Consider the following 24,243-nt stretch of genomic DNA (forward strand, 5'->3'; position numbering starts at 1 on the left):
TTTGGGGGACCTACCACCCAGCTCCCAAATAAATCACACATGGAGGCTTATTCTTACTTCTGAATGCCCGGCCTTAGCTTGGCTTGTTTCTTGCCAGCTTTCCTTAACTTAAATTATCTCATCTATCTTTTGCCTAGGGCTTTTCCTTTTTTCTAACTTCTGTATCTTACTCTTACTCTGTGGCTTGCTGTGTAGCTGGGTGGCTGGCCCCTGGAGTCCCCCTCCTCCTCTGGCTCCTAGATCCCTCCTCCCAGTTTTCTCCTCTTTATCCTCTCTGCCTGCCAGCCCCACCTATCCTTCTCCTGCCTCACTATTGGCCGTTCAGTTCTTTATTAGACCATCAGGTGTTTTCGACAGGCACAGTAACACAGCTTCACAGAGTTAAACAAAAGTAACACACCTTAAAATCATATTCTACAGCAATCAACCATTTTCCCTGCTTTCCCCTTGAGGTAACAGCCAGGTAATTATTCCTGCCATCATTCCTGTTCACTCACCAGATATTTAGTGCTTTGTCACCCTGTGACTCAAGGCCTCTACATGTTATTGGATTTATTGTCTGTGACTTTCCTGATGCTAACGAAATGCTGGAGTGCAGGAACCCGTAAGGGCTGACACTTGGTGAATTCCCAGCACACGTGGCATTGGTAACTGCCCTGCATGGCAGTGTTTCTGCAGTGCAGCTTGGGATTTTCACAGCAGTTAGATTTCAGAGCTGTTCTAGAGTTTCAGAGGGGAGTTCTGTGCGAAGGAGACAGGGATGCCCCTAGCAGCAGCTTCCTTCAAGCCCCGAAGAAGGGGGTGGGGGAGAGAAGGAGGGGACAGAAAAAGAGAGCACAACAGTGCTATATTACTCTCCTCAGCTGTCCTCCAAATACCTTTAGCCCCTCTCTTGTACAGTAACAGGTCCATAAATATAGCTCATGTCTGTTTCCTGCCCTTTAACCCTTCGCTTTCATCTGGCTGGCTCCACTTTAAGATGTGTGACTTTGCAGGCAGCTCCGAGCTGTAAAACAGCCCAGTCCTTTACTTCTGATGGTGGGCTCATTGCATTCTTTCTATTATGCACATTCAGTTAAAAAAAAAAAAAAAGCACCTCCGCTAGCAGAGGGCCTGGAAGGAATGCTGCCTGAATGTTAGCATCCTTAACTTCCCTACCAGGCCTTACATCCCAAGTTTGCATTGAAAGGAAGGGGAGAGTCAGCAGACTTGGAAACTGGAGAAGGAAGCTGGAGCGAGGGCCATTGGCCCCAAGCCAAACTCATTGGCTCTCCTTTGCAACCATGGCGCTCCTTCTTGAGCTCTGGAGTGCTAATGGTGAACTAAAGCAGCCAAGAAGGCAGATTAGATGCTGTAGGGATGTGCAGCAGTACCCACTGCCCTGGCCCAGCCCACTCCTTACCTTCTGTAAAGCATCCTACCTGGAAGACAGCCTCTTGCCTCACACCCGTATTCTTAAGCTCCTGTTAGTCTGTAGTTCTGGATGGGACCTTGCTCTCTTGAAAATCAGTGATGGATGTCATTTCAAGAAGAAAGCAGCAAAGTCCTGTTAAATGCCTATTGTCTCCAACCCTGATAAAATGTGCAGTGGCTCCATGACCTTCTCATGGGGACATCACAGAAACACCTCAGTATGACAGTGCCCGTCTACTCCCCTGGTGTCTTGAGACAAGAAAAATGAACTTACTTTAATGTAAATCCAGAGGGGCTTACACCCTCAGGACCTAGAAATCATTTTAACTTCCAAGTGACTTGTTTGTCTGGCAGCTGCCAGTAGAATGGCCTGTTTTCGTGGTCAGATTATTCACCCTGCATTCTGTAGTTAGTGGAGCTCCTCGGGGGTCTGAACATAGTGAAGAGTAAGATGAGCAGCACTCCCGGAGTGATGGCCCTGGTGTCTGATGGCCTGCCTCTTTTTTTCCTTCCATTTCCCCCTAATGGGGCTTTAACTTCTACACCCATTACTAAAACTCCCCTAGCATTCCTCTGTGCAGGGACGGGGGGTAAGATTTTGAGGTGATGCCTACTCCTGTGCTGTTGGGAAGCAGAAGAGAGACAAGGAGTTGATGTTTGGCAGGAGGCGGGGTGGCAACATCTGAGAACAATGGTTCTCTTAGCCTAGTTTGGGATTTTACCTCTTGTCCTTTGGGCCAAGATCAAATACAGTGTTAAGTGGGGATTTTTTTTCTTCATTTTTCCAGGATCTTTGGAAGCTCCCCAAGTTATTTTCGCCAGATCCAAACCCTTACCCACACAGTCTGGAGCCTTTGCTACAGTTATAGGACAGAGAAAATCAAAGTCGGTGAAGTCAGGGACAATTTAAGGTAATAGTAAGAATAAGAGCGTATTTTTGTCGTTATCACTTTCTGACTTCGTGCCACAGCCAGGGACTCAGTAGCTATGAAGAAAGCAATGCAGTTCAGGGTCTGGGGACACAGCTCACCGGTACAACACATGCTTAGCATGCACGAAGCCCTGGGTCAGATCCCCACTACCAACAAAGAACCAAAGGCAGTCAAGTTGGGACTTTATGAAAACAGCACCTAAGGACCACTTCAAACCTGGGTCCAAGTTAAGCTGTGCTTAGCTGGCTTCTGTACTGCACTGGCCCCCCAGAAGGTGGCGCTGTGGCAGTAAGAACTTTCTCTGCTGTTGTTAGACGTTTTTGTTTAAAAATGCAGGGTCTTTGAGACCAGTCAAAAGCATTAAAGCCATAACGAAGGTTCACAGGTAAAGTACAACGGGATATGGGAAAGGCGACACTGTTAAGACCCAATCACGATTGTCTCAACAGAGAACAGGTATTCATTATCAGGAAGGCTTTTAGACTAGAGGGAGGTAGTTCGTGGACTTTGAGATAATGAGGTGGAAAGGGAACAAAAATATTTTGTAAAGGCTTTGGTGACGTTCATAATTGTGGTGGTTACAAGTTTTACATAAGCACACACCCGTTAATTGGCAGGAAAACAAGCTCGATCCCATCCTGCACCACCTGTGGTAGCCTGTGCAATTAAGGAGTTGCCAGACTTGGTCTTGTGAAGCTGTGTCCTCACCTCACTAATGCTCCTCGGGCTTGTGTTCCAGCTGTAGCCTTCAGAACTCACCAGAAAATTCTCTGAAACCCCAAGACTGTAATTATTCCTTTCTTCTTTGCTCAGTCCCACATACTCAGCATTAATGGCACACCTCCTATGAGCTTACTATTCTCCTTTCCTCTGGGGGAATATTTATAAACTTCTTTGAGAAGCATTATTCATTAAAATACCCCAGCAGAGCAAAGAAGAAAGGAAAGTTGTTTGCCCACCACAGGCTTCATTTACATTGGATCAGAAAGCTTCAAATATCTTTCCCAACCCATTTAAACTCTCTCCAGAACGGAATGAGGAGAGAGACAGGAACACCAAATCCAAGACTTGGTCATCTACCAAAAACGTACCGGAGAAACCAAAAACACCCGGAATGGTGGTACTGCTCAGCCAATCGCACTTGAACCCTGACACAAAGCAGCCAGTCCCGTGATGAACAGCTTGTAAAGTATAGAAAACCTGAGCGAGGAGATCAAGATGTCCTTCAGTAGACTGGCATCCAGGAGGGTGAATGTGACAGCCAGCTCCAAACCAAACTGACGGCCTGCCAAGGAGCCCTGGCGTCTCTGTTTCCAGGTCTGTGAGGCTTGGACCTGCCATGGCGTATCGCTTTCCTCGAGCCTGTCTCCTGGTGTCCCCTGGTCCTCTCCGGTCAGTGCTTGTCTGTGTAGGGTTATCAGCAGTGCGGCCTTGAGAAGGTTCATCTCCTCACCTGGAATTCTGTACAAACACGGTCCTGCTAAACTTGAGTTCACTGTCTTCTGGAGACAGTATGCCAAGGGTGCATGGACGTGGGCCCAGAGTCAGTCACGGTCTCAGAAACCAGCCTCCTGTGAGCAGTATGGCTCCAGCGAAGCATCACCAAGCAGACCCACCAGCCTGTGTCTGCCGAAATTCTTAATTCGGTTCATCTCGCCCATCTGCAGTGGGTTCCTTCCTTGAACAGAGAAGTAGTTTACATGGTGAGGAGGCAGAAGAGTCTCAGAGGCCACAGCCCATTCCAGCAGTGATCTGTGAGGTGGTGGCGAGCGAGGTCTCTGCACCCACAGTTCCTGCTGAGCGGCCTCGGCGGCTGTGACAGTCCCAGAAGCCTTCCTTCTGTGGGTTGGAGAGGCAGACGCGCTGGACTGAGAGACGTATGTTTGCAAAACATGTTGTACAATGCTGAGGAAATTCCTGGGGTCCTCTTCAAGGTAACTGTGCTGAGGGCATCAGAGAGGAAAGCACATCTAAGACCCCTCTGTCCTGCCCTAGGCAAGTGTTACCTTAGCTCCTGTCTATTTTACCAGTATACTATAAATATATGCATTGTGTTAACTGTATTTTCTGTGTTCTCGGCGTTCTGATATGTGGGGTCCCTACAGACTAGGAAAGTGTCTGCCTCCATCAGGGCTGTTCACCCCAAGTTGCCCCAGAACAAACAAGCCTTTTCTAATCAACCAGTCCCCAACAACTCTCTTTACCAAACTCTCCCACACCAGTCCAGAGTGTTCCCCCCTGCCCAGTCATTCCTGAACTGGATCCCAAGCATCTAATGAACACCTCCAGAGTTCCAAGGCCCACTGGAAATTATTCAGAAGAGAGAAACCAGCCTGTGTCCTTGACAGGTCTTCTCTTTGCCCAGGACACCCATGATTGCCCTCACTCCTGTCTGCCTCCTGACCAGCACTGGTTAGTTTTCTGACCAGTGATTGTAATGTACACTGTTAGGCGCCTCTCTAGGAAGTATAATCTGTTCCTCCTCCCGAGCCTTCCCCCCATCCTTTTGAGGCTGCACCGACTTCTCATACTATATCCAGCATGCACATTCTTAGAACAAACACCAGTAGTAAAAAGTTCATTAATTTGCAGCATCGGGAATCAACAAAAACTCTTAATTCTACTCCTATCACGCAGCTCCAAGCTGCTGTCTCCTCACTCCGTGATAGGCCTCATCACACAGTGGTACTTCAGCAGCATGGTTTGCTAGCCAGATCTGGCTGCAGCTACACAAAAGGATGCAGGCTGTACATGGCTGACTGGCCTGGCTGACAGCCAATGAAACTCCATGCATCCCTGTCCTGAGGCCTCTTTTGTTACAGTTACTCTTTCTCCGTGGAGAAACACAACTCGAGGATCGCTGAGCCACCTGGTTGGAAGTCAGAAAGGAGGCAGCATGGCTTTCAATTTGGGGAAGATGGGAGGGTACTTCTAAGGACTCACCCAAAGGGGGTTGGTCTGCTTGAAAGAAAGCCAAGAAACTCTTTTTCTGAAGTGGATTAAGAAATAAGCTACTGGGAAAGATAACATCTGAAAATTGATACTGTCTCTTGCGGAGCTGGCCAAATCCCAAGAGAAGAGTGATGCTTCTTCAACTGTTAACAATTACTACCTTGTTATGGAGACAAGGGAGGTCCAGTGGCCTCGTCTCAGACTGTATTACTGAAGCACACACTGCTCTTGGAAAAAAAAAATGCCTGGCACCCTGGATCCTTAGACGTGTACCCATCATTACATTTTGTAGCAAGGTCGTGTGGCCCTGGGTAACCTCTGTTCAGTTTGGGTGGCAGAAGAATCAGTTCCCTCTTGTAGCCCTGAACTGGGCAGGTAACCAGTGTAAAGTTACCTTCCCTGTGCCTCTCTCCACAGGTCACTCCCTGTTAGCAGTCCAGCCCCCAGTCACACAGCAGTGAACCCACACATCTTGCTACCAGTCTTAATGGGATGCTTGTTACAGCCGCATACCTCTCCCATCCTTGTGTCCTTAGGACATAATTGTTCCTAAAAGGTCTACAGAAAGAAAATGGCATGTTAAGCCATGCCTGTCTTTGGAAAAAGCAAGCTTTACTCATGGTATATTTACAACTGTGCTTACTTCATCTGCAGAGTTGGAACTGGGTTCCAGGGGGCATAGGTATTTAACTGCAGGGCTTGGGGAACGATGAAGTAGATTGCCCTGTTGACAGGATTGCTGTTGATGTTTATCCTTTAGTCTTTCAACTTAGGCTGTAAAGAAAAGACCCGGGTTCCCTGCAGTCCTCCGAGTGGAAAGCATCACTAGTTAGACTAAAACAGACTTCTGTTCTCAACTGAGCATGGGTATCCCACTCAGCCTCGCAGCTATCCAGGGCTCTCTGCTCTTGACCTAATCCAGGTAATCCAGTTACCTGAAGCCAGAGAGGAGCAGCTTGAATGGGTGAAGTGTCCCTTTAGCTGCATCAGTAAGACATAACCTGTGACCCCAGCACAAGATGGGGATAGAAGTAGGAAAAGGTTCTCAGGTGATGGTAAAAGTCGGCTGGTTGTAAGTCACTGCAATGCTTTGATGGATTAGTCTCGTTAGTAAGTAGAAGGTCTGCTCTTCTGTGTTTCTACACTGAACTATTTGAGAAGGTTTCTATCCCCTCCCCTACCTAGTTACTTGTAATTTGCCATGGACATTCAAATAGATGACAAGCCCAATGTAGATATTTTGAAATTTGGTAAGTTTTCATATTTTTTTGTAGTAGAACTGGAAACTGTATTGGATGATGAACCATTTCATGGTTTTCAGCAGATGTCATGGAATTTTCAAAACTGCTGCTCTTAGAAGATTCTCCTCTGGTCTTTTCTATCTGTTCACCCTTCTTTCTGTTGTGCATGTCTGAAAATACCTACCCCTTCCTTATGCGGAGGATCTGACTTGTCCTGGTAGGCGTCTGGTCATTGAGAAGGGAGACACCACAAGATCTAAGGAGGTAGTTCAGTGGGTAAAACACTTCCTGTGCCAGCATGAGGACCTGAGTTCTAGACCCAGAACCCATGGAAAGCCAGGCACGGTAGTGTATGTCTGTAACGCCAGTGCTTCCACAGCAGGAGGGAGCTGGAAACAGCACTTCCAGAAGCTCGGGGTGGGGGCTAGCAAGCCTGATATGTGCGTCAGCCCACAACCGAGAGAATCTTTCTCAAGCAAGATGGAATGCTTGTACTCAGACACATGAATACACACACATCCTACAAACACACACCATACACACCCAAAAGGAGAGAAGCCTCCTCTATGGAGTGCACCTCTGTGAAGGGAAGTTGCTGTATATAACATGGAGAAGACATAGTCTTCTTAGGAGCCAGGCTCATGAAAACTGGCCGCCTGACTGAACAGTGAAGCAGGACTCTGTTAGCCTGTTCTCTGACCAGGTCATGTGTCAGCTCTTCAGACACAGACATCTGCTGTTACCAGATCCTCTGCATAAAGAAGGGGCGAATATGTGCACGTGTAGACAGCGGTAAGAAGGTGAATATGTGCACGTGTAGACAGCGGTAAGAAGGTGAATATGTGCACGTGTAGACAGCGGTAAGAAGGTGAATATGGGGCTGGAGAGATGGCTCAGAGGTTAAGAGCACTGCTTGTTCTTCCAAAGGTCCTGAGTTCAATTCCCAGCAACCACATGGTGGCTCACAACCATCTGTAATGAGATCTGGTGCCCTCTTCTGGCCTGCAAGCATACATGCAGGCAGAACACTGTATACATAATAAATAAATAAATCTTTAAAAAAAAAAAAAAAGAAGAGGAAGGTGAATATGTGCTCATGTAGACAGCGGTAAGAAGGTGATATGTACTCATGTAGACAGAGGTAAGAAGGTGAATATGTGCACATGTAGACAGCGGTAAGAAGGTGATATGTGCACATGTAGACAGAGGTAAGAAGGTGAATATGTGCTCATGTAGACAGCGGTAAGAAGGTGATATGTACTCATGTAGACAGCGGTAAGAAGGTGAATATGGGGCTGGAGAGATGGCTCAGAGGTTAAGAGCACTGCTTGTTCTTCCAAAGGTCCTGAGTTCAATTCCCAGCAACCACATGGTGGCTCACAACCATCTGTAATGAGATCTGGTGCCCTCTTCTGGCCTGCAAGCATACATGCAGGCAGAACACTGTATACATAATAAATAAATAAATCTTTAAAAAAAAAAAAAGAAGAGGAAGGTGAATATGTGCTCATGTAGACAGAGGTAAGAAGGTGATATGTACTCATGTAGACAGAGGTAAGAAGGTGAATATGTGCACATGTAGACAGCGGTAAGAAGGTGAATATGTGCTCATGTAGACAGCGGTAAGAAGGTGATATGTACTCATGTAGACAGAGGTAAGAAGGTGAATATGTGCTCATGTAGACAGCGGTAAGAAGGTGATATGTACTCATGTAGACAGAGGTAAGAAGGTGAATATGTGCTCATGTAGACAGCGGTAAGAAGGTGATATGTACTCATGTAGACAGCGGTAAGAAGGTGAATATGTGCTCATGTAGACAGCGGTAAGAAGGTGATATGTACTCATGTAGACAGCGGTAAGAAGGTGATATGTGCACATGTAGACAGCGGTAAGAAGGTGATATGTGCACATGTAGACAGAGGTAAGAAGGTGAATATGTGCACATGTAGACAGCGGTAAGAAGGTGAATATGTGCACATGTAGACAGTGGTAAGAAGGTGATATGTACTCATGTAGACAGAGGTAAGAAGGTGAATATGTGCACATGTAGACAGCGGTAAGAAGGTGAATATGTGCACATGTAGACAGTGGTAAGAAGGTGATATGTACTCGTGTAGACAGCGGTAAGAAGGTGAATATGTGCACATGTAGACAGCGGTAAGAAGGTGAATATGTGCACGTGTAGACAGTGGTAAGAAGGTGATATGTGCACGTGTAGACAGCGGTAAGAAGGTGAATATGTGCACGTGTAGACAGTGGTAAGAAGGTGATATGTGCACATGTAGACAGAGGTAAGAAGGTGAATATGTGCACATGTAGACAGCGGTAAGAAGGTGAATATGTGCACATGTAGACAGTGGTAAGAAGGTGAATATATGCACGTGTAGACAGCGGTAAGAAGGTGAATATGTGCACATGTAGACAGTGGTAAGAAGGTGAATATGTGCACATGTAGACAGTGGTAAGAAGGTGAATATATGCACATGTAGACAGTGGTAAGAAGGTGAATATATGCACGTGTAGACAGTGGTAAGAAGGTGATATGTGCACGTGTAGACAGTGGTAAGAAGGATGAGCATGTACTAAGTAAAGGTTGAGGAGAGTCTTATTTCCAAGAACAGCTTTCTGAACATTCTGAGTTGTTATATCTGATTAAAAGCTATCAATGGTAATACCCAGTACAGTTTGCAGGATAACGGCACTGAGGGACTCATGGCTCCACCTGACACTGTGCACCGTTTTTGCGTCCATGCTTCAGAGACGCGATCAGAACCCTTCCCATTCATTCATCAGCAGATGCCCACTGGGGCTGCTGCCTCCCTGTCATATGCCAGCCTGTGCTGGTGTAGCGTACGTACAGGAGTCGAAGTTGCCACATACATGCTGACAGCTTGTTTCTGGTGAGATTAGAACTCAGCAGGTACAACATAAACTCCGCCGCTCGCATAAAGTCTCAAAATACAATGCAAAAGATTAACAAAACAAAGGCATGAAATATGAAGGGAAACTCATATCCAAGAAATGAGAAAACTCAATTTTTAAGAATTTTAAATCAGAGGTCAAATAAGCTATAGTTGATGTAAAACTTGGTCCTGAGTGTTGTGTTAGCCAGAACAAAAAGGAAATGTGATATAAATTGGAGTTTTCATTACCTGAAAGGGGGTGCTCAGTAGTAGAGTACTTGCCTATCATACATGAGGCCCCGGGTTTGACTCCCCAGCAGTATGAAAAATAAAAATAAAAAACCTGTGAGGGGATCAAGCTTTTCCTATTTTTTTCCTGTTCTTACTCCACAGTGATTTAGCATGCTTTTTGCAGAGTTCACTGAATGAAGTAATAGGACTCTCAGCCAGCTAGCTCAGAAATGTGTTTCATTGGGCAACTTCCTGACACGATGTACGTACAGGGAAAAAATCTTACGGTGCATATGAGTAAAGATGGCACCGTGACAGGACAAAGCCAGTAGTGAGTCTTTGCAGTCACATAATCCAGGGGTGGGGTAATGACTGTCTAGAGGACTGCATGGATTGCACGTGTCTTAGACATCCTAAATATAGCTTCTCTTCGGACTAGTTGTGCACTTAGGCGGGCGCTCAGATACCTGGTCTCTCCTCTTCCTGCCCCCACGTGGTTGGGAACAGGGGACAGAAGCACTCTCTCCACCTAATGTGGCCTTTGTGTTCTCTGGTCCTGTAGTCACATAGTTTGTGCTGTTTTGATACCATGTCCTCCTTTTGCCTAAGTCTCTCTCCCTCTCCCTCCCTCCCCTCTCCCCCCCCCCCCCATCTCTCTCCTGTCTGGTTTGTGCCCAGCCCTGTCCTATTCCCACCCCGATCTGACTCGGCTCCAGCAGAGCTCCGATTGCCATTTTGCACACTCAGACTTGATGGAGTATTTGACTGCTTTTCTAGTCTCCAGAAGGAGGAAATCAGGTCCAGGCTGGAGCCCCAGCATAGTACCCAGAACACTGCGGGAGTTTAAGAAACTCTGCTGAGGGCATGAATGGGAGAATGTCGCGTCTCTCCCTTAGTTTATTTTGCTAATATTTGTATGCTTGTGTATGTTTGCAAACCCCACCCCCCACCCCGAGGAACCCAGTTAAAATTTTCTTCCTCCAGGAAGCCAGACTCTGAGTTCACATTTATCTTGTCGGTTTCCAGCCCCTCAAGACGTAACAGTTTATATCATCAGCTTGAACAGGTCTATAGATTTTGTTCTCTCTTACCACTGCTTGGTTCTTGGGCAGATTGTCTCTTCAGTAAGTCCGTAACTGAAGGTAGAATTAGACTCGTGTTCCTTGAATCTCTGGCAATACCCAGAATGCTCCAATGCCTTGATATATGAGATCTAAAATAAATAATACATACTTACATACATAAATTTGCTTTTGGAAAGTAATTCTATTTTTCTGGCTTGAAGTAAAATGAAAAAATCTCAAGAGACAAAATCTACTAGAAAATTCATAAACAATATATTTTATTATTAAACCAGCTTCAGGATTAGATGCCCCATCTCTTGTAGCACTATGAAACTATTTCCTATAAAATAACCACTGATCACTTGGCTGCTCTAGATAATGACCTCTGACCTGTATTCCAGACCCCACCATGAACCTGCCTGTTCCAGCACCATTTCCTCATGAGACCTTCCACTGCAGGCCACACACAGCAGGGACCTCCCTGTAAGGAGCCAAGTCACATCTCAGTCTGTTTGAGATGCATTAGCCTTTGAATTGTTTTTCTTTCCTACACCCCTTGAGCCCTTTCAAGTTTTATCACTAAGATGAAGTTTTCTTTTTCTTTTCTTTTTTTTTTTTTTTAATTTTGAACTTTCCGTGAATTCCTCGGGTGTCTCTCAAACTGTATACTATATACACTGGAGGCAGCACCCTCCTCTCAGAGCTGTGACTAGCATCAACATCATGTGAAATGTATTAGCAAGGTTCTAGACCATTAGTTCTCAACCTTCCTAAGGCTGTGACCCTTTAATACAGTTCCTCATGCTGTGGTGATCCCCAACCATAAAATGTGTTTTCCTTGCTACTTCATAACTGTAATTTTGCTACTGTTATGAATCATAATGTAAATATTTTTGGAGACAGAGGTTTGTCAAAGGGGTAGCAACCCCCAGGTTGAAAACTGTTGTTCTAGAGCAGTGCACTTTATATTCCTGTGTTTGTAGTGGTCTCAGAAGAGAACCAAGTTCTCTTGGCCTTCACCTTTTCCACATTTACTTAAATCCAGTCCTGTGTGGCGCTATGACTATCACTATTAATAACCGTGTCTAAGTTCTTAAGTGGTGTTGGTGCACACCTTTAATCCCAGCATTTGGGAGGCAGAGGCAGGTGGATCTCTGTGAGGTTGAGGCCAGCCTGTTTTACAGAGTGGGTTCCAGGACAGCCCGGGATACACAGAGAAACCCTGTCTCAAAAAAAAAGAAAAACAAACAAACAAAAGAATTAAGAATGCAAGATGGAAATGGTATGATTCTGGTTAAGCCAGTATAGACTCTGTTACTTCCCAGTTGGCAACTTGGTACATCAGTTAACTTCTTGGAACCTTAGTTCCCTCCTCAATATGATAAACATAAAAAAATTCATCTTCAGGCGTGGTGTGTAGGTTGAAAGATTACCTGAACAACTAGGAGATTCACCCCATTTAAAAATGGGCAAAGAACGTTTCTCCAAAGGAAAAAATACAAATGGCCAGTACCCTAGGTGAAATACTCCTCCTCCTCACTGATCACAGGGTACAAGTCAACCCCACAGGACTCCTTCACACCCATTAACCGGGCTACCATTACCTAAACCAGCGTGGCATGGTGGCCACCAAGGACTAGAGAAGAAAGTGGAGAGTTAGTACTTAATGGACACAGGTTGAGTTTCACAAAATGAAGTTGGGATGCTTACATAACAGTGTGCTTTGTGAGGCTGAAGTATGATTTGGATTGTCAACATAATAACATTTCATATGTTACATAGTAATATGTCATACATAATAACATGTATGTTTTATATAATCTGTTAGAATTTTCAGAGTGAGTATGGACTGTGTGTGTAATGTTCCTAATGCTGCAGAAATGGGTGTGATTACTATCTCACTTTTGTATCTGAGAAAAACGTGGGAAACAAAGGAAGTGAGGTAGCTTGCCCAAGCCACGCAGACATTGGTGGCGCTGAAATTCAGACCCAGTCAGCTCGAATCCAGACCCTGCCATCCGAGCACTGGGCCCCTAAAGTGGCTTAGTTTTGTCAACTTCCTTTCCTAGTGGAGCTGCTGGTCAGTGTAGCCTGGGTCTGCCTACAGAATCTGGCTTACATCCAAAAGGCTCACCCCAGGATCCCTGGCAGTGTGCAAACGTCTATGGGTCAGGCCCTCTTGCTGTAATCTGACTTAAAAAAAAAAAGGACATGTGTGATTATTTTGCCACAGGCATCAGAAGAGGGCACTGAGCCAGGAGGTGGTGGTGGTGCACGCCTTTAATCCCAGCACTTGGGAACCAGAGGCAGGTGAATCTCTGTAAGTTTGAGAACAGCCTGGTCTACAGAGCAAGTTCTAGGACAGCCAAGGCTACACAGAGAAGCTCTGCCTCAAAAAAAAAAAAAAAAAAAAAAAAAAATCAGGGGGTTGGCAGGGAGGCATTGGATGCCCTGGGACTGGAGTTGCGGATGGTTGTAAGCCACTGTGTTGGTGCTGGGAATTGAACTCCGATCCTCTGCATGAGCAGCCAGTGCTTCTAACTGTTGAGGCATCTCTAATCCAGCCTTTTAACCGCCCCTTGTTTGGATGGAGCCTGACTTTAAAAGTCTTAGAAGAAAAGGTTTTCTACATCCATCATCCTGAGCAGGTTGGCTGTGTGCCCCGACACCTTAACCTCCTGTGAAGGAACAGCAGTTTTGATTGGCAGGGGGATCTCAGTAGGGCCTTAGTTGAAGCCAGGAGCCTGGCCCTCTGCAGTGGAATGGGGGACAGAGGAAGGAAAAGGCACAGTCACTGTGTAGTCATTACAGAGTATTACCTGAGGGGACAGAAACGAAGCAGTCAAGGCGGGATTGTTCTTTTTCTCCCATGTTCAGAAGCCAGAGACAGAAGTGCAGAGTCACTGGCTCTTCCTGGGCATCGCAGGAAGCAGCTAGCTCTAAGGTGATGTCCTTCAGAGTTTTGGTCAGAGGTACTACCATTTTCACTGACACCGTATCCACGTCCCTGAGGAGGAGGAGGCTAGGGCGGAAGACAGATGCCATCTCAGCCTGCCCGCCCGCAGGAAGCTTCCTCACGAGTACAGCCATCTGGCCCTCTTGCCCACATCTTCCTGACCACAAAGACAGTCATTTAGCTGGCCCAGCACCTCCCTCCACAAATCCAAGTCTTTTCTTGAGAAAGAACAAGAGAATGGATGCTGACACACACCTGACTCCTCCAAAGTCTCCCCGGGACAGAGTTCATCACCTCTCTGTCACCAGCTTTGTGACTGCCACAAAGACAGACACATTTCGTGACCCTCCTTTGCCATCATCCTGGCCAGCACATGGGATTAGGGTCCCTGTTACCTGGAGGTTTCAGACATGCTTGAGAGTCTCCATCTTCCTGACAGAGTTAGAAGGGAAATGAGCCGTAGGGAGAAAAGCGCAGCTGTAGGTGTTTGTTGGTTGAAGTAACACCATTTCCTGGTGTGTTATTACGGTGTTGTGCCCCCTCCGTTTCTGTAGTCCTGTGCATTGCTCTTGAGTGCCCCGCAGCAGGGGTGTGGTTACACCATTGCACTACTCACACCTGCGTCGTGAGCTTCAGCTTGCCACCTTAGACGTTCTGTTCACAAGTTTCCTCAGGTCTGCTCACAGCATAGCTGCTGTAGGAACTGAAAGAGGTTCTTAACGACCCCGTTTGAAGAAAAGCTTGCTTGTGCTCAGGTCTTCCCTGAGATTCTCTAAAAAGGGTAGTTAGTGGGCTTCATAACTAATGATAACCCAGAACAGAAGTTACCCAACAGTACTACACTGGAATTTTAAACAGGATTTAAAAGTAACGAATACAGAAGCCACACAATCATAGGATGACACAGGATGAATTAATAGACTAGAATTAATGTTCAGAAATGAGCCCCTACATGATGTTACTGATTGTCGACCAGACTTCAGGACTGTCCAGTGGGGAGAGAATAGTCTCCACAAATGGCCCCGGGACAGTGGGCTGTCCACTTGCAGAAGAATAAGGTTGGATCCTAGCTCACGCTGCCCATAGAAGTTAACCCCAAGCTGACAGAATACAAAAATTAGAGCTAAAAGTCCTAGAGTATATAGGAGTGTGTTTTTCATGGCTTTGACGAAGCAGTAGTTTCTCTAATACAGCCCCATAAAGCACATGACACAATGCAGTTAAAGTGGACCCCATAAAAAAGATACCATCCAGGAAAGTACAGACCAAATAAGGGGAGGCTGAGGAGAAGGCTCAGTTCCTAAGAGCATTTGCTGACGGGCACAAGGACCTGGGTTCAAGTGCAGCACTGGGGAAGGGAGAAGCCAGGCAGGAAGACCACTGGGGCTTGCCGCACACCACTCTAGCTCCTGGTTCAGTGAGAGACCCTGTCTCAAGGGCACAAGGTGGAGCGCGGTAGAGCAGCACAGCTCATGTCCTGTTCTGGCCTCTGTGCACACACGGGCCATGAGCCTGCATGCATGCATGTGTGCATGCGTACGTGCGTGTACCACCCCCGAGCACACAGAGAAAGTTACAGAGCAGGAGTAAATAATTATATGGATGGGCAAAGACTTTACCCAGAATATATTCACAATTCTTACAACTCAACAGTGGAAGGACGTGCAATTTTAGAAATGAACAAGAGATTTCAAAGACATCCCTTTAGAGAACATGCGCAGATGGCCAGTAACCACCTAGAAAAGAAAATGCAGATCAAAACCACTTCACACCCAGGAGGGTGACCATAATGAGAGGTAATAACAAGTGTGGGTTAAGATGGAGAGAAATTGGAATCCTTACACACTGCTGATGAAACTGTAAAAATGGTATTGCTGCTTTGGAAAAAGTTGGCAGTCCCTCGGAGTTACCAATATGCAGTTACCAGTTAACCCAGCCACCCATAAGTGATAGTGTGTTTGATTGCAAGGGTGTGTGGGAGCATTACTCATAGGAGCCAACATGTGGAAGCAACCTGATGTCTGCCAGATAGTAAAAAATAAAATATAATATACACACAGCTATAAAAAAGAACAAGCCACCGATACACACTACAATCCAGGCATGCCTTAAAACATGGAGTAAAGCCAGTCACAAAGCACCATGTGTCACAACTCTATTGATGTAAAATGTACAGACTGAGGATGTGACACATGCCTGTCATCCCAGCACTGAAGGGCTAAAGCAAGGGGATCCTGAGTTTGAGGACAGCCTGGGCTACCTGGACCTTAACTCAGACAAACAAAATAATACAGAAGAGATGATCCCGGAGACTAAAAGTAGACTGGTGGTTTCCCAGGCTGGTTGGGGGAGGGAGGCTGGGGGTGAATTTCTGGAATAAGGAAAACTTTCTAAAATCCGATTTTCCTGTTATAGTCCCACCACTCTGTGTAATAGTAACTCTTGAATGATATACTCTCAGTGGGGTGGATCTTATTCACATGTGAAATATAGCCAGAGCTAGCAAGCATACACCTGTAACCCCAGCAGGGAAACCAGGAATTCAAAGTCTTCCTCCGCTATATAGTCCAAGTTCAAGGACATCTTGGGCAACCTGATGGAGGCCCTGTCTCAAAAAAACAAGCAAAAAAGATTAAATACTAAAAATTTAATATTTTTAGATGAAGAATAGAACAAGCTGGGTGTCATCTTAGCAGTTAGGGATATAAGACAGGAGGATTACTGTGAGTTTGAGACCAGCCTGGGCTACATACATAGTAAATTCCAGGCCAGCCTGATCTACAGAGCGATACCCTTATTTCAAAACAAAACAAAACAAAACAAAAGGTCTTCGGTGTCAGCAATAATTTTTTTACTTCTCTCCCTCCCCACCACACATACACACACTCTATAACAAAAGCTTATTTAGACCTGGAGCTATGGCTTAGAGGTTAAGAGCATGTACTGCTCTTCCAGAGGACCGGAGTACAGTTCCCAACACCCACATCAGAGAGCTCACAACTGCTCACAGCTCCCATCAGGGAATCTGATGTCTCTGGCCAACTTAGGTACCAGCGCGTATGTGCGCACACTTGTACATAATTAAAAGCAACAGAATGTATGTTTAAAAAAGCAATTTCTAATAGAGATTTAAAGGTTTACTTGAAAATGCTTGTTTAGTGTGTCCTGCTCATGAAACATAATATTGGTTTATCCAACAGTAAGTACTTGCCCATTTTGTTTGAGGTGGACTCTAAGATCTTGAGAGGAAAGACTTGGGGCCCATGTTGCCCACAGTGTTTTACATTGCTCCACAAGCCGCTGCGTCAGGAGCGTGGCGGCTGTCACTGGGCCTGGCCTCACTTGTATGTCCCTGTTTGGAAAGGGTGTCAGGCTCCAAGGGACGTCTGGCTTTACTCCACCAGAGCTCAGGGGACCTGGACTATAGTTTCGGGGCCCTAAGCTTCACTCGTGCTCCAAATCCGTGAGGGAGCAGCTGAGAAAGGGGCTAGCTGGCCCTGCTTGCTTCCCTACCCTTGATAATCCCTCCCACGCTGCTCCCAGCCACCCCGCCTTCAACTCAGCCCTGCCACCTGATCACCAAGACAGTGTGGCTGAACAAGTGACCCAGGGCTGGCCGGGCCGCTCATGGTTCTTCCTTCTGTGGAGCGCTAGACATTTTCCTGGCTCACCCTCTATGATCATGCCTGGTCTGAAAAAGGGGAGCCTGCTCCTGACATCCCCCAGGATCCTGGCCTTATTGCTCATGTCATTAGGGAGCCCTGCATTTCCATGTTAACCAAAGGAGCAGCAAGCTCTAGTCAGCTTGGTTCATAGCAACAACGAGCCCTCCCTTCTGACACGCGTTCTGAGGCACAAGCAGCTGTGACGAATGGAGAAAATATATACACTCTGTGTATGTGCACATGTATGTTTCTGCTGTACTGGTGGTGTGTTATTATCTGGCCAACATGTGAGCTTTCCTTACTTAATTCATCTGTCTTTCACAAACAAAATCCCCAACCATTGATTAGTAGCCTGGCATTTTCTGTGTACAGGCCTCTCACTGAGAGCACTTGGAATTAAACTAATTCTGATTTCTCCCTATCCACAGACTGATGCGTTATCAAGATTCTAAATCACATTTACAAGCAACTGCTTCCTCCTGGCCCAGGGCAGGGACACAGCTGTGTCCCTGGGTGAAGGAGGGCTGGAGCCTGCCACATGTCCCCGCCTCTGAGGTTGTCAGGTGAAGGAAAGGGCAGGCAGCCTCTTTTCTGAGCAGCTCTCCCCTCAGTCCTGTAGGAAGGGGAGGGAGTGTCAGGAAAGGACCTGTGCCCTGGTCATGGGAGTTTTAAAAGCAGCACAGCCTGCTGTGATGAAGAGTAGGTTAACCCTGCTCTCGGAAAGAGCACAGTAGGAATGGGCTGTGAAGTATTGAGTTTCACATCTGTTCCAGGAATTAACCTCACATAAATCCACTTTTCTTTTAAGCATCCTTAAGTCTCCGGAGCTCCTCCCTCACCCCACCCCACCCCCGAGTTGACTTCCCCCACCTAGGAGCAGCTGAAGGGCTCCCGGAGAGATCATCCATTGATCTTCCTCGTTGCTACTGAAAGAGAGAGTCTCAGAGGCTTAGAAGTGAGAATGTCTGTGGGTCAGTGTGGGGTTCTGCTCTCCATGGAGGGTTTAGAGCAGAATGTGAGGTACATACCAGCAGTGTGGTGTGCCCAAAAGAAGGCCCGATTTAGAAGGGCAAAGCGCTTCTCACCTCAGCTTGGGGTTTGTGTGAGCCTGGGCAGGTCACCCACCCTCTCGCAGCTAGTAAAATCAGGGCCATGTTTCCCAAAGTATTCAAAATATACAGGCTTCCACCTCTGACTGGTCTGAGGAACGCTGCCATCCGGTGCCAGCTCTGAAAGGCTTGTGTTAAGGACTCTGAAGAGCCTGTCCTCCCGGAGGCTTAATGCAGCGCGTCTCAAATGTATGTGGCCTGGAGCCGTTTCCCCCACAACGATGAATAATACCTTGACATTTTGAGAAATGAGGTTACACTCCAAAATGCTGCAGATCTATAAGCCATCATGTGATGTGTTTGCTGTATTAAGTTTAAAGTAATTTTCAAGAACTCGTTCAAGGAAGAAAAAGAAAAAGAAATTTCCTATATGACAGGGCGACTTCTAGTGTTAAAATTTGACACAGAGTTATAGATAGAAATACGGAAAAGTGCCAGGCATGGTGGCCACGCCTTTAATCCCAATACTCAGGAAGCAGAAGCAGGCAGATCTCAGAGTTTGAGGTCAACCTGATCTACACAGTGAGTGAGTTCCAAGCCAGCCAGAGCTACATTGTTGAGATTCAAAACACCCCCAAAAGACAAAAAATGTTGTGGGATCTGGGACTTCTGCTTTTTCCCCTCCACCTTTTAGTTGTTTATTGTTCTCATGTGGTTTGGGGGTTTGTGGCTCTATTAATTCTGTTCATTATGCCCACCCTAGAGCTCCCATGGTGTCGGCAGCCAGTGCCTAGTACTCACAGGCTCAGCCTAAAATTTGGCACACATGGGAAATACCACAATAACTAGACCAAAAGGTCCCTAACCTACAGGTCAGTGTTTAACTATATAAGAAAAAATTCAATTGCCAGTTTTATAAGGCAAAGAATGATTGTCAATTCCCCTTAAATTAGCATGTGTTATTTAATTGAATTTCTACTGAAAAAAATAATGTAGAACAAGGAATTAAGGAGCAGCTGGACCAAGGACCTGCCCGGGAAGTGCATGGGGCGGGCGGGAGAGAAACACATGAAGATCCTCTTGCCTTGAAAAATAGCAATTTTTTATGGTTTGACAATTTCATACATATATAGTGTATCTTGATCATATTCACGGTCCTTACTCCCTCTTGCCCTCTCTTCTCCCCGCTCCACTGCTACTGAACCCCTTCTTGCCAACAAATCCCCCTCCCTACGTCCACATCTTTTTGTGGGTACCTGACCCGTGTAGTCTGGTCAGCGGTGCTTCCGTGAGTGGGGCAGGATGGGAAAGGATCCCCCTCTCCTGGTAGCCAATAATGGTATTAGGCACACGTTTATGGCATTCATCTTCAGTGGTGTTGTTTGGTAATCTCTCTCTCTCTCTCTCTCTCTCTCTCACACACACACACACACACACACCATCTGTTTGTCTGTTCCTTCTAGTCTCTCTTAAAGTGCTGTTCATCCTGTGTTGACTTGTTCTTCAGAACCCTGCCTTCGCCCTCTCTTCTTTTCAGCTGACTATGTCATACAGTTTCAAATACAGACATCCAGCACCAGCCGCCACGCATGGCATCACAGGTCAGGATACACAGCACTCAGGAGGTGGAGGCAGGAGGATTGCTTTGAATTCAAAGTTCAAGGTTACATGGCTTAATTCCATGCCAGTCTGAGATACAGATTAAGACCCTGTGAGACCCTGTCTTAAATGGGGGGAAAAAGATTGGGCCCAACACATAAAGGTGCTTGTCTCCAAACCTGTCAACTGTTTTCAGTCTCTGGGACCCGTGTGGTAGGAGACGAAAACTGACTTTGATAACTTGTCTTTTACCTCCACACCCCTGACATACAAATTAATTAATTAATTAAAATAATAAGCTAATATTAATATAAATAAATATGTCATATCTAAGGCCAGATGTGGTGGCTCGTGTCTTTGATCCTAGTACTTGGGAGCCAGAGGCTGCCAGGACTGAGTTCAGGGCCATCCCAATCTACATCCATAGAGAATTCTAGGGCAGCCAGGGCAATACAGTAAGACCCTGTCTCTAAACAAAAACCTAACAACAAAGCCAGTGCAGAGTTCTGGTGCCTGGCATGCTGGTGTTCCAAGCATTCAGGAGTTCAGAACCAGCCTGGACTACATAGTGACTCACTGTCTCCAAAGCCAAGGTTTGCCATGTAGGTGAATGGTAGAGCATTGGTAACAGGCAGAAGGCCCGGGGTCCATACCCTGCACTGCCAGAGTAGGTAGATAAAAGTCACACTGGTTAGTGCTGCTGCTGTTCACCACAGCCAGCACATCCTCCACGGCCCAGCCATTCTGGACTGCTGGTCCTGCTGCCGCACACACAGCTTCTCCTCTAGACACTCATCTCTTCCCATCAACTCCTCCATCGCCCCGACCATCCTCTCTAATAAAATTTGCTAAAGTATTGTATGTGACTCTTCCTCCACCACCGATTTTCTAGTTTCTAAAGGTCTAGGAATTACGTCATTCATCCGTCACACACACCGTCCTGTGTATAGTGGATGCTTAGTAAAGGTGAGATCAATGAGGCCAGCACCACACTTCTTCCTGCTCCTGGAACTTGTAAGAGGAAACATAAATGCCATTCGTTTTTGTAATCTTGTTTTTACTGAGATTCAAAGGCTGTGCTTTTTTTACTTACCCAGAGCTTTCTGTGAAAATGTACCAGATGTATGGCGGAGTGCCTGTCTTTCATAATCTGAAAATGTTAAGTCCAATGACCGTTAAAGACAGGAATGGTGGTTAGGAGCCCTGGCTGCTCTACTAGAGGACCCATTCCCAGCACCCACATGGCAGCTCACAACTGGCTGTAACTCTAGTCCCAGGGGCTCCACCCCCTACTCTGGCCTCTGAGGACAGCAGGCATGTAAATGATGTACATCCATACATGCAGACAAAATACCTAGAAACATAACTTTTTTCACTAAATAATAAAACATGAGTCAGTGATGTGTACACAGCTGTCATCCCAGCACGCAGGAAGCTGAGGCAGGGGGATCCCTGCTCAAGGCCAACCCCAGCACCACATTAAGACCCTACTTCATAGAGGGAGCGATATTTAGGTACAGATGGTACACGTCTTCCCAAATCAGCTCCAGACTGTTGGGATCTGTATGCCCACGTTTATGGATTATTTTTATTCATAATTTTGGGGATGAAGAATGCAATAGCAAATATATGAGACAGTTTAAAAAAAAAAAACCCTGGACTTGTGTTGCGTCCCTTCCCTAGCCAGGTATCCACCGTACTGTCCTTCATGAATGGCCGGCCTTTCTGGACTAAGTTTTCATAGGACATTGGAAACACTTTCACTTAGAAATATTCTTAATATCTGCCCCGTGTCACAGATTTTGCCCCTGAATAAAACGGCTGCCATGTCTTCTTCATAGGGCTGCTGTGGAGGTCAGGTGGGACGCTGGGAAGACAAGGCAATCTGCTGGCTTCCTGCTTTTGTTTCTTACTCATGTAACAGTCTTAATCCTCCAACAGTCTTAATCCTCACAGGGAAATAACCCCCACTAAAAAATGGACATTGATTTTATTTGTAGCAAAGTTTGAAACAAAGAAATATTTGGCCTCACCCCATTTCACAGAAAAGCTCTCCAGCCACACTATTTTTTTGCATAAATATTCAGTTAACACAATTTCTTTGTTGGTAGGTGTTAGGTATTGTGTAATAAATTTATCTCCAAACTTAGGGCTCTACAAGCCTTTATTACCTCACAGTTCCTGTGGCTTGGGCTTCCTGGTTCAGCCAGCCATCTTGGGCTGAGGTAGCTTTGGATCCTGTCCTGAAACTCCCTCTGTAGCCCAGGCTGGCCTTGAACTCACAAAAATCCGCCTGCCTCTGCCTCCCGAGTGCTGGGATTAAAGGCATGTGCCACCACCGCCCGGCCAAGCTCTCACTCTTGTGCTTGCTGGCCAGCCCTTCCATGCATCCTCTCCCAGAGCTGTCTGTCTGTGTCTGTGTACTTGGTTAGATTGTGTCTTTCCGAATCTCAGATGTGGAGGCTCTGCCCTCCCCGCATCCCTCAGAATGTGACTGTGCTTGGTGGCACACCTTTAAAGATGTGATTGGGTTAAAATGAAGCCTGTCACTCTGGGTCCTCATCCCTTCTGACCCCTTAGGAGGGGAAACCTGAGGCACATGGGCTCACTGAGGAAAGACTGTGAAGACACGGAGTAGAGAGGCCAAATCTGCCAGCACCCCCAGAGCTATGAGAAAGATGAGGTTGTGTTATCTACATCTGTCCAGATGTGTATTTTGTTATGGTGGCCCTAACAAACTAATAGAGTGCTCGTGGATTATCGAGATGGTGAGAAAACCGCTGGGCAGAAGTGACAGGTTGCTTAGAACCTCATCTTGGAAGCATCATTTTGTAAGTTAGTGTATAGTGTCTGTCTTAGAAGTGAGCCATTAAGTCCCGTCCACACTGGGCTTGAATACCACAGGCCATCTTGCAGGCTGCCGATCACTCTGGTTCTGTTTGCATGTGTGTGTTTCTTAAAAAACAAATAACATGAAAGAGATGGCCAGTTTGGAGATGATTTTGCAGGGCAGATTCTGTTTAGCAACTACTTGGGCACCCTGATGGCTTCATCTGTAGGCTGTAGAACATTCTATGAAATGAAGATTATAATGGAAAAGAGCTAAAACTCTGGCTTGTAGGACAAGGTCTGTGGGGGTGAGGAAGCACACTTCTGGGGTAGGGTGAAGATAAACAATGCTGTGTTCCCTCAGTCCAAGTGTCACATGGTGATTCTCAGCCAGGAGTGCGTGCTGGCTCGGGGGTGAGGGAGAGATACAGGAGAAGCCATGCCGTAGGTTCGAAAAGCTTCGGCAAAGTCACACAGAACATCACATGTTCTGTGGAACATGTGGAGAGTGAAAAGGGATGTACAGCTTTCATAAGACAGTGTACAGACAGTAAAACCGCACAGAACCTCTCCCTTTGAGCGCTCACGTCCACACAAGTTAGGAAACTGATCCTTCTCAGGTCTGTGGACATGGAGGGGCTGGATGGGAGTAGTTTAGAGATGGGCCTGCAGGGCACCGTAATCCTCAGCAGGATGTTTGAGATAGCCAGTGAAGAGTAATAAAAATGACGACTAAGGGGCTGGGTGGATTCGTTTGGGTGATAAACATAAAGTAGCAGACATGTCCTGGAGCCTTTATGAACTTCCAGGAAGAGGTTTGCCGGGGAAGGGTTGGCGAGTGTTGAAGCCCAGCTTTAGTTCAGAGGATCTGGAGCATATCTGCCTAGTGATAGCAAGCTGACATCTGATACCCCAGCAAAGACACGGGTTCCCATTGGCTGTAGCCTTTAATGACATCTGATGCCCCAACAAAGACACGGGTCCATTGGCTGTAGCCTCTGATGACATCTGATAACCCCAGCAAAGACACGGGTTCCCATTGGCTGTAGCCTCTAATGACATCTGATGCCCCAGCAAAGACATGGGTTCCCATTGGCTGTAGCCTCTAAAATTAGTAACATTGTCAATGTGGCTGCCTCATGCTTGTCCAAGCATCAGCATCCGTGTGGCAGAGCTATCACTGTTCCCAGTGGAGATTAAACTTCTTTTTCCCATAGTCTTAAGGGACACTAAAATGGGGGTGCAAGCATCCTCCCTTCCCTTTCAGAGTGTCCTGAGAAACAGCATCTCCCTTGTTAAGCTCTGGCCAGCCATGGCCTCTCCTGGGTGGGCCTTGGTTGTCAGGGAGGAGGAAGCTGTTTCCTCTTATCTCCTGGATGCAGGATGACAGAGTGACAGACTGATCCTA

At 46.4% G+C, this 24,243-nt stretch overlaps 1 protein-coding gene across 8 annotated transcripts in view; it reads left to right on the forward strand.

Annotated features, from left to right (window-relative positions):
* The window catches only part of LOC131924501 (tubulin polyglutamylase TTLL5), a 181,872-nt gene that overhangs the window by 147,543 nt on the left and 10,086 nt on the right, over nt 1-24,243 (forward strand). For 5 of the 8 annotated variants that reach the window (XM_059279808.1, XM_059279810.1, XM_059279813.1 and 2 more), the window contains one exon: nt 2,202-2,324. The exons of 2 other annotated variants lie outside the window; for them this stretch is intronic. In XM_059279808.1, the coding sequence (XP_059135791.1) occupies nt 2,202-2,323 (122 nt within the window). In that variant the 3' untranslated portion in view covers nt 2,324. Of the gene's footprint in view, nt 1-2,201; nt 2,325-3,373; nt 4,409-24,243 lie in introns of those variants that run through there. One more of the 8 variants, XM_059279809.1, reaches the window with a different exon arrangement.

This window comes from Peromyscus eremicus, chromosome 14, assembly GCF_949786415.1.
Source record: "Peromyscus eremicus chromosome 14, PerEre_H2_v1, whole genome shotgun sequence".
Lineage (NCBI taxonomy): Eukaryota > Metazoa > Chordata > Mammalia > Rodentia > Cricetidae > Peromyscus > Peromyscus eremicus.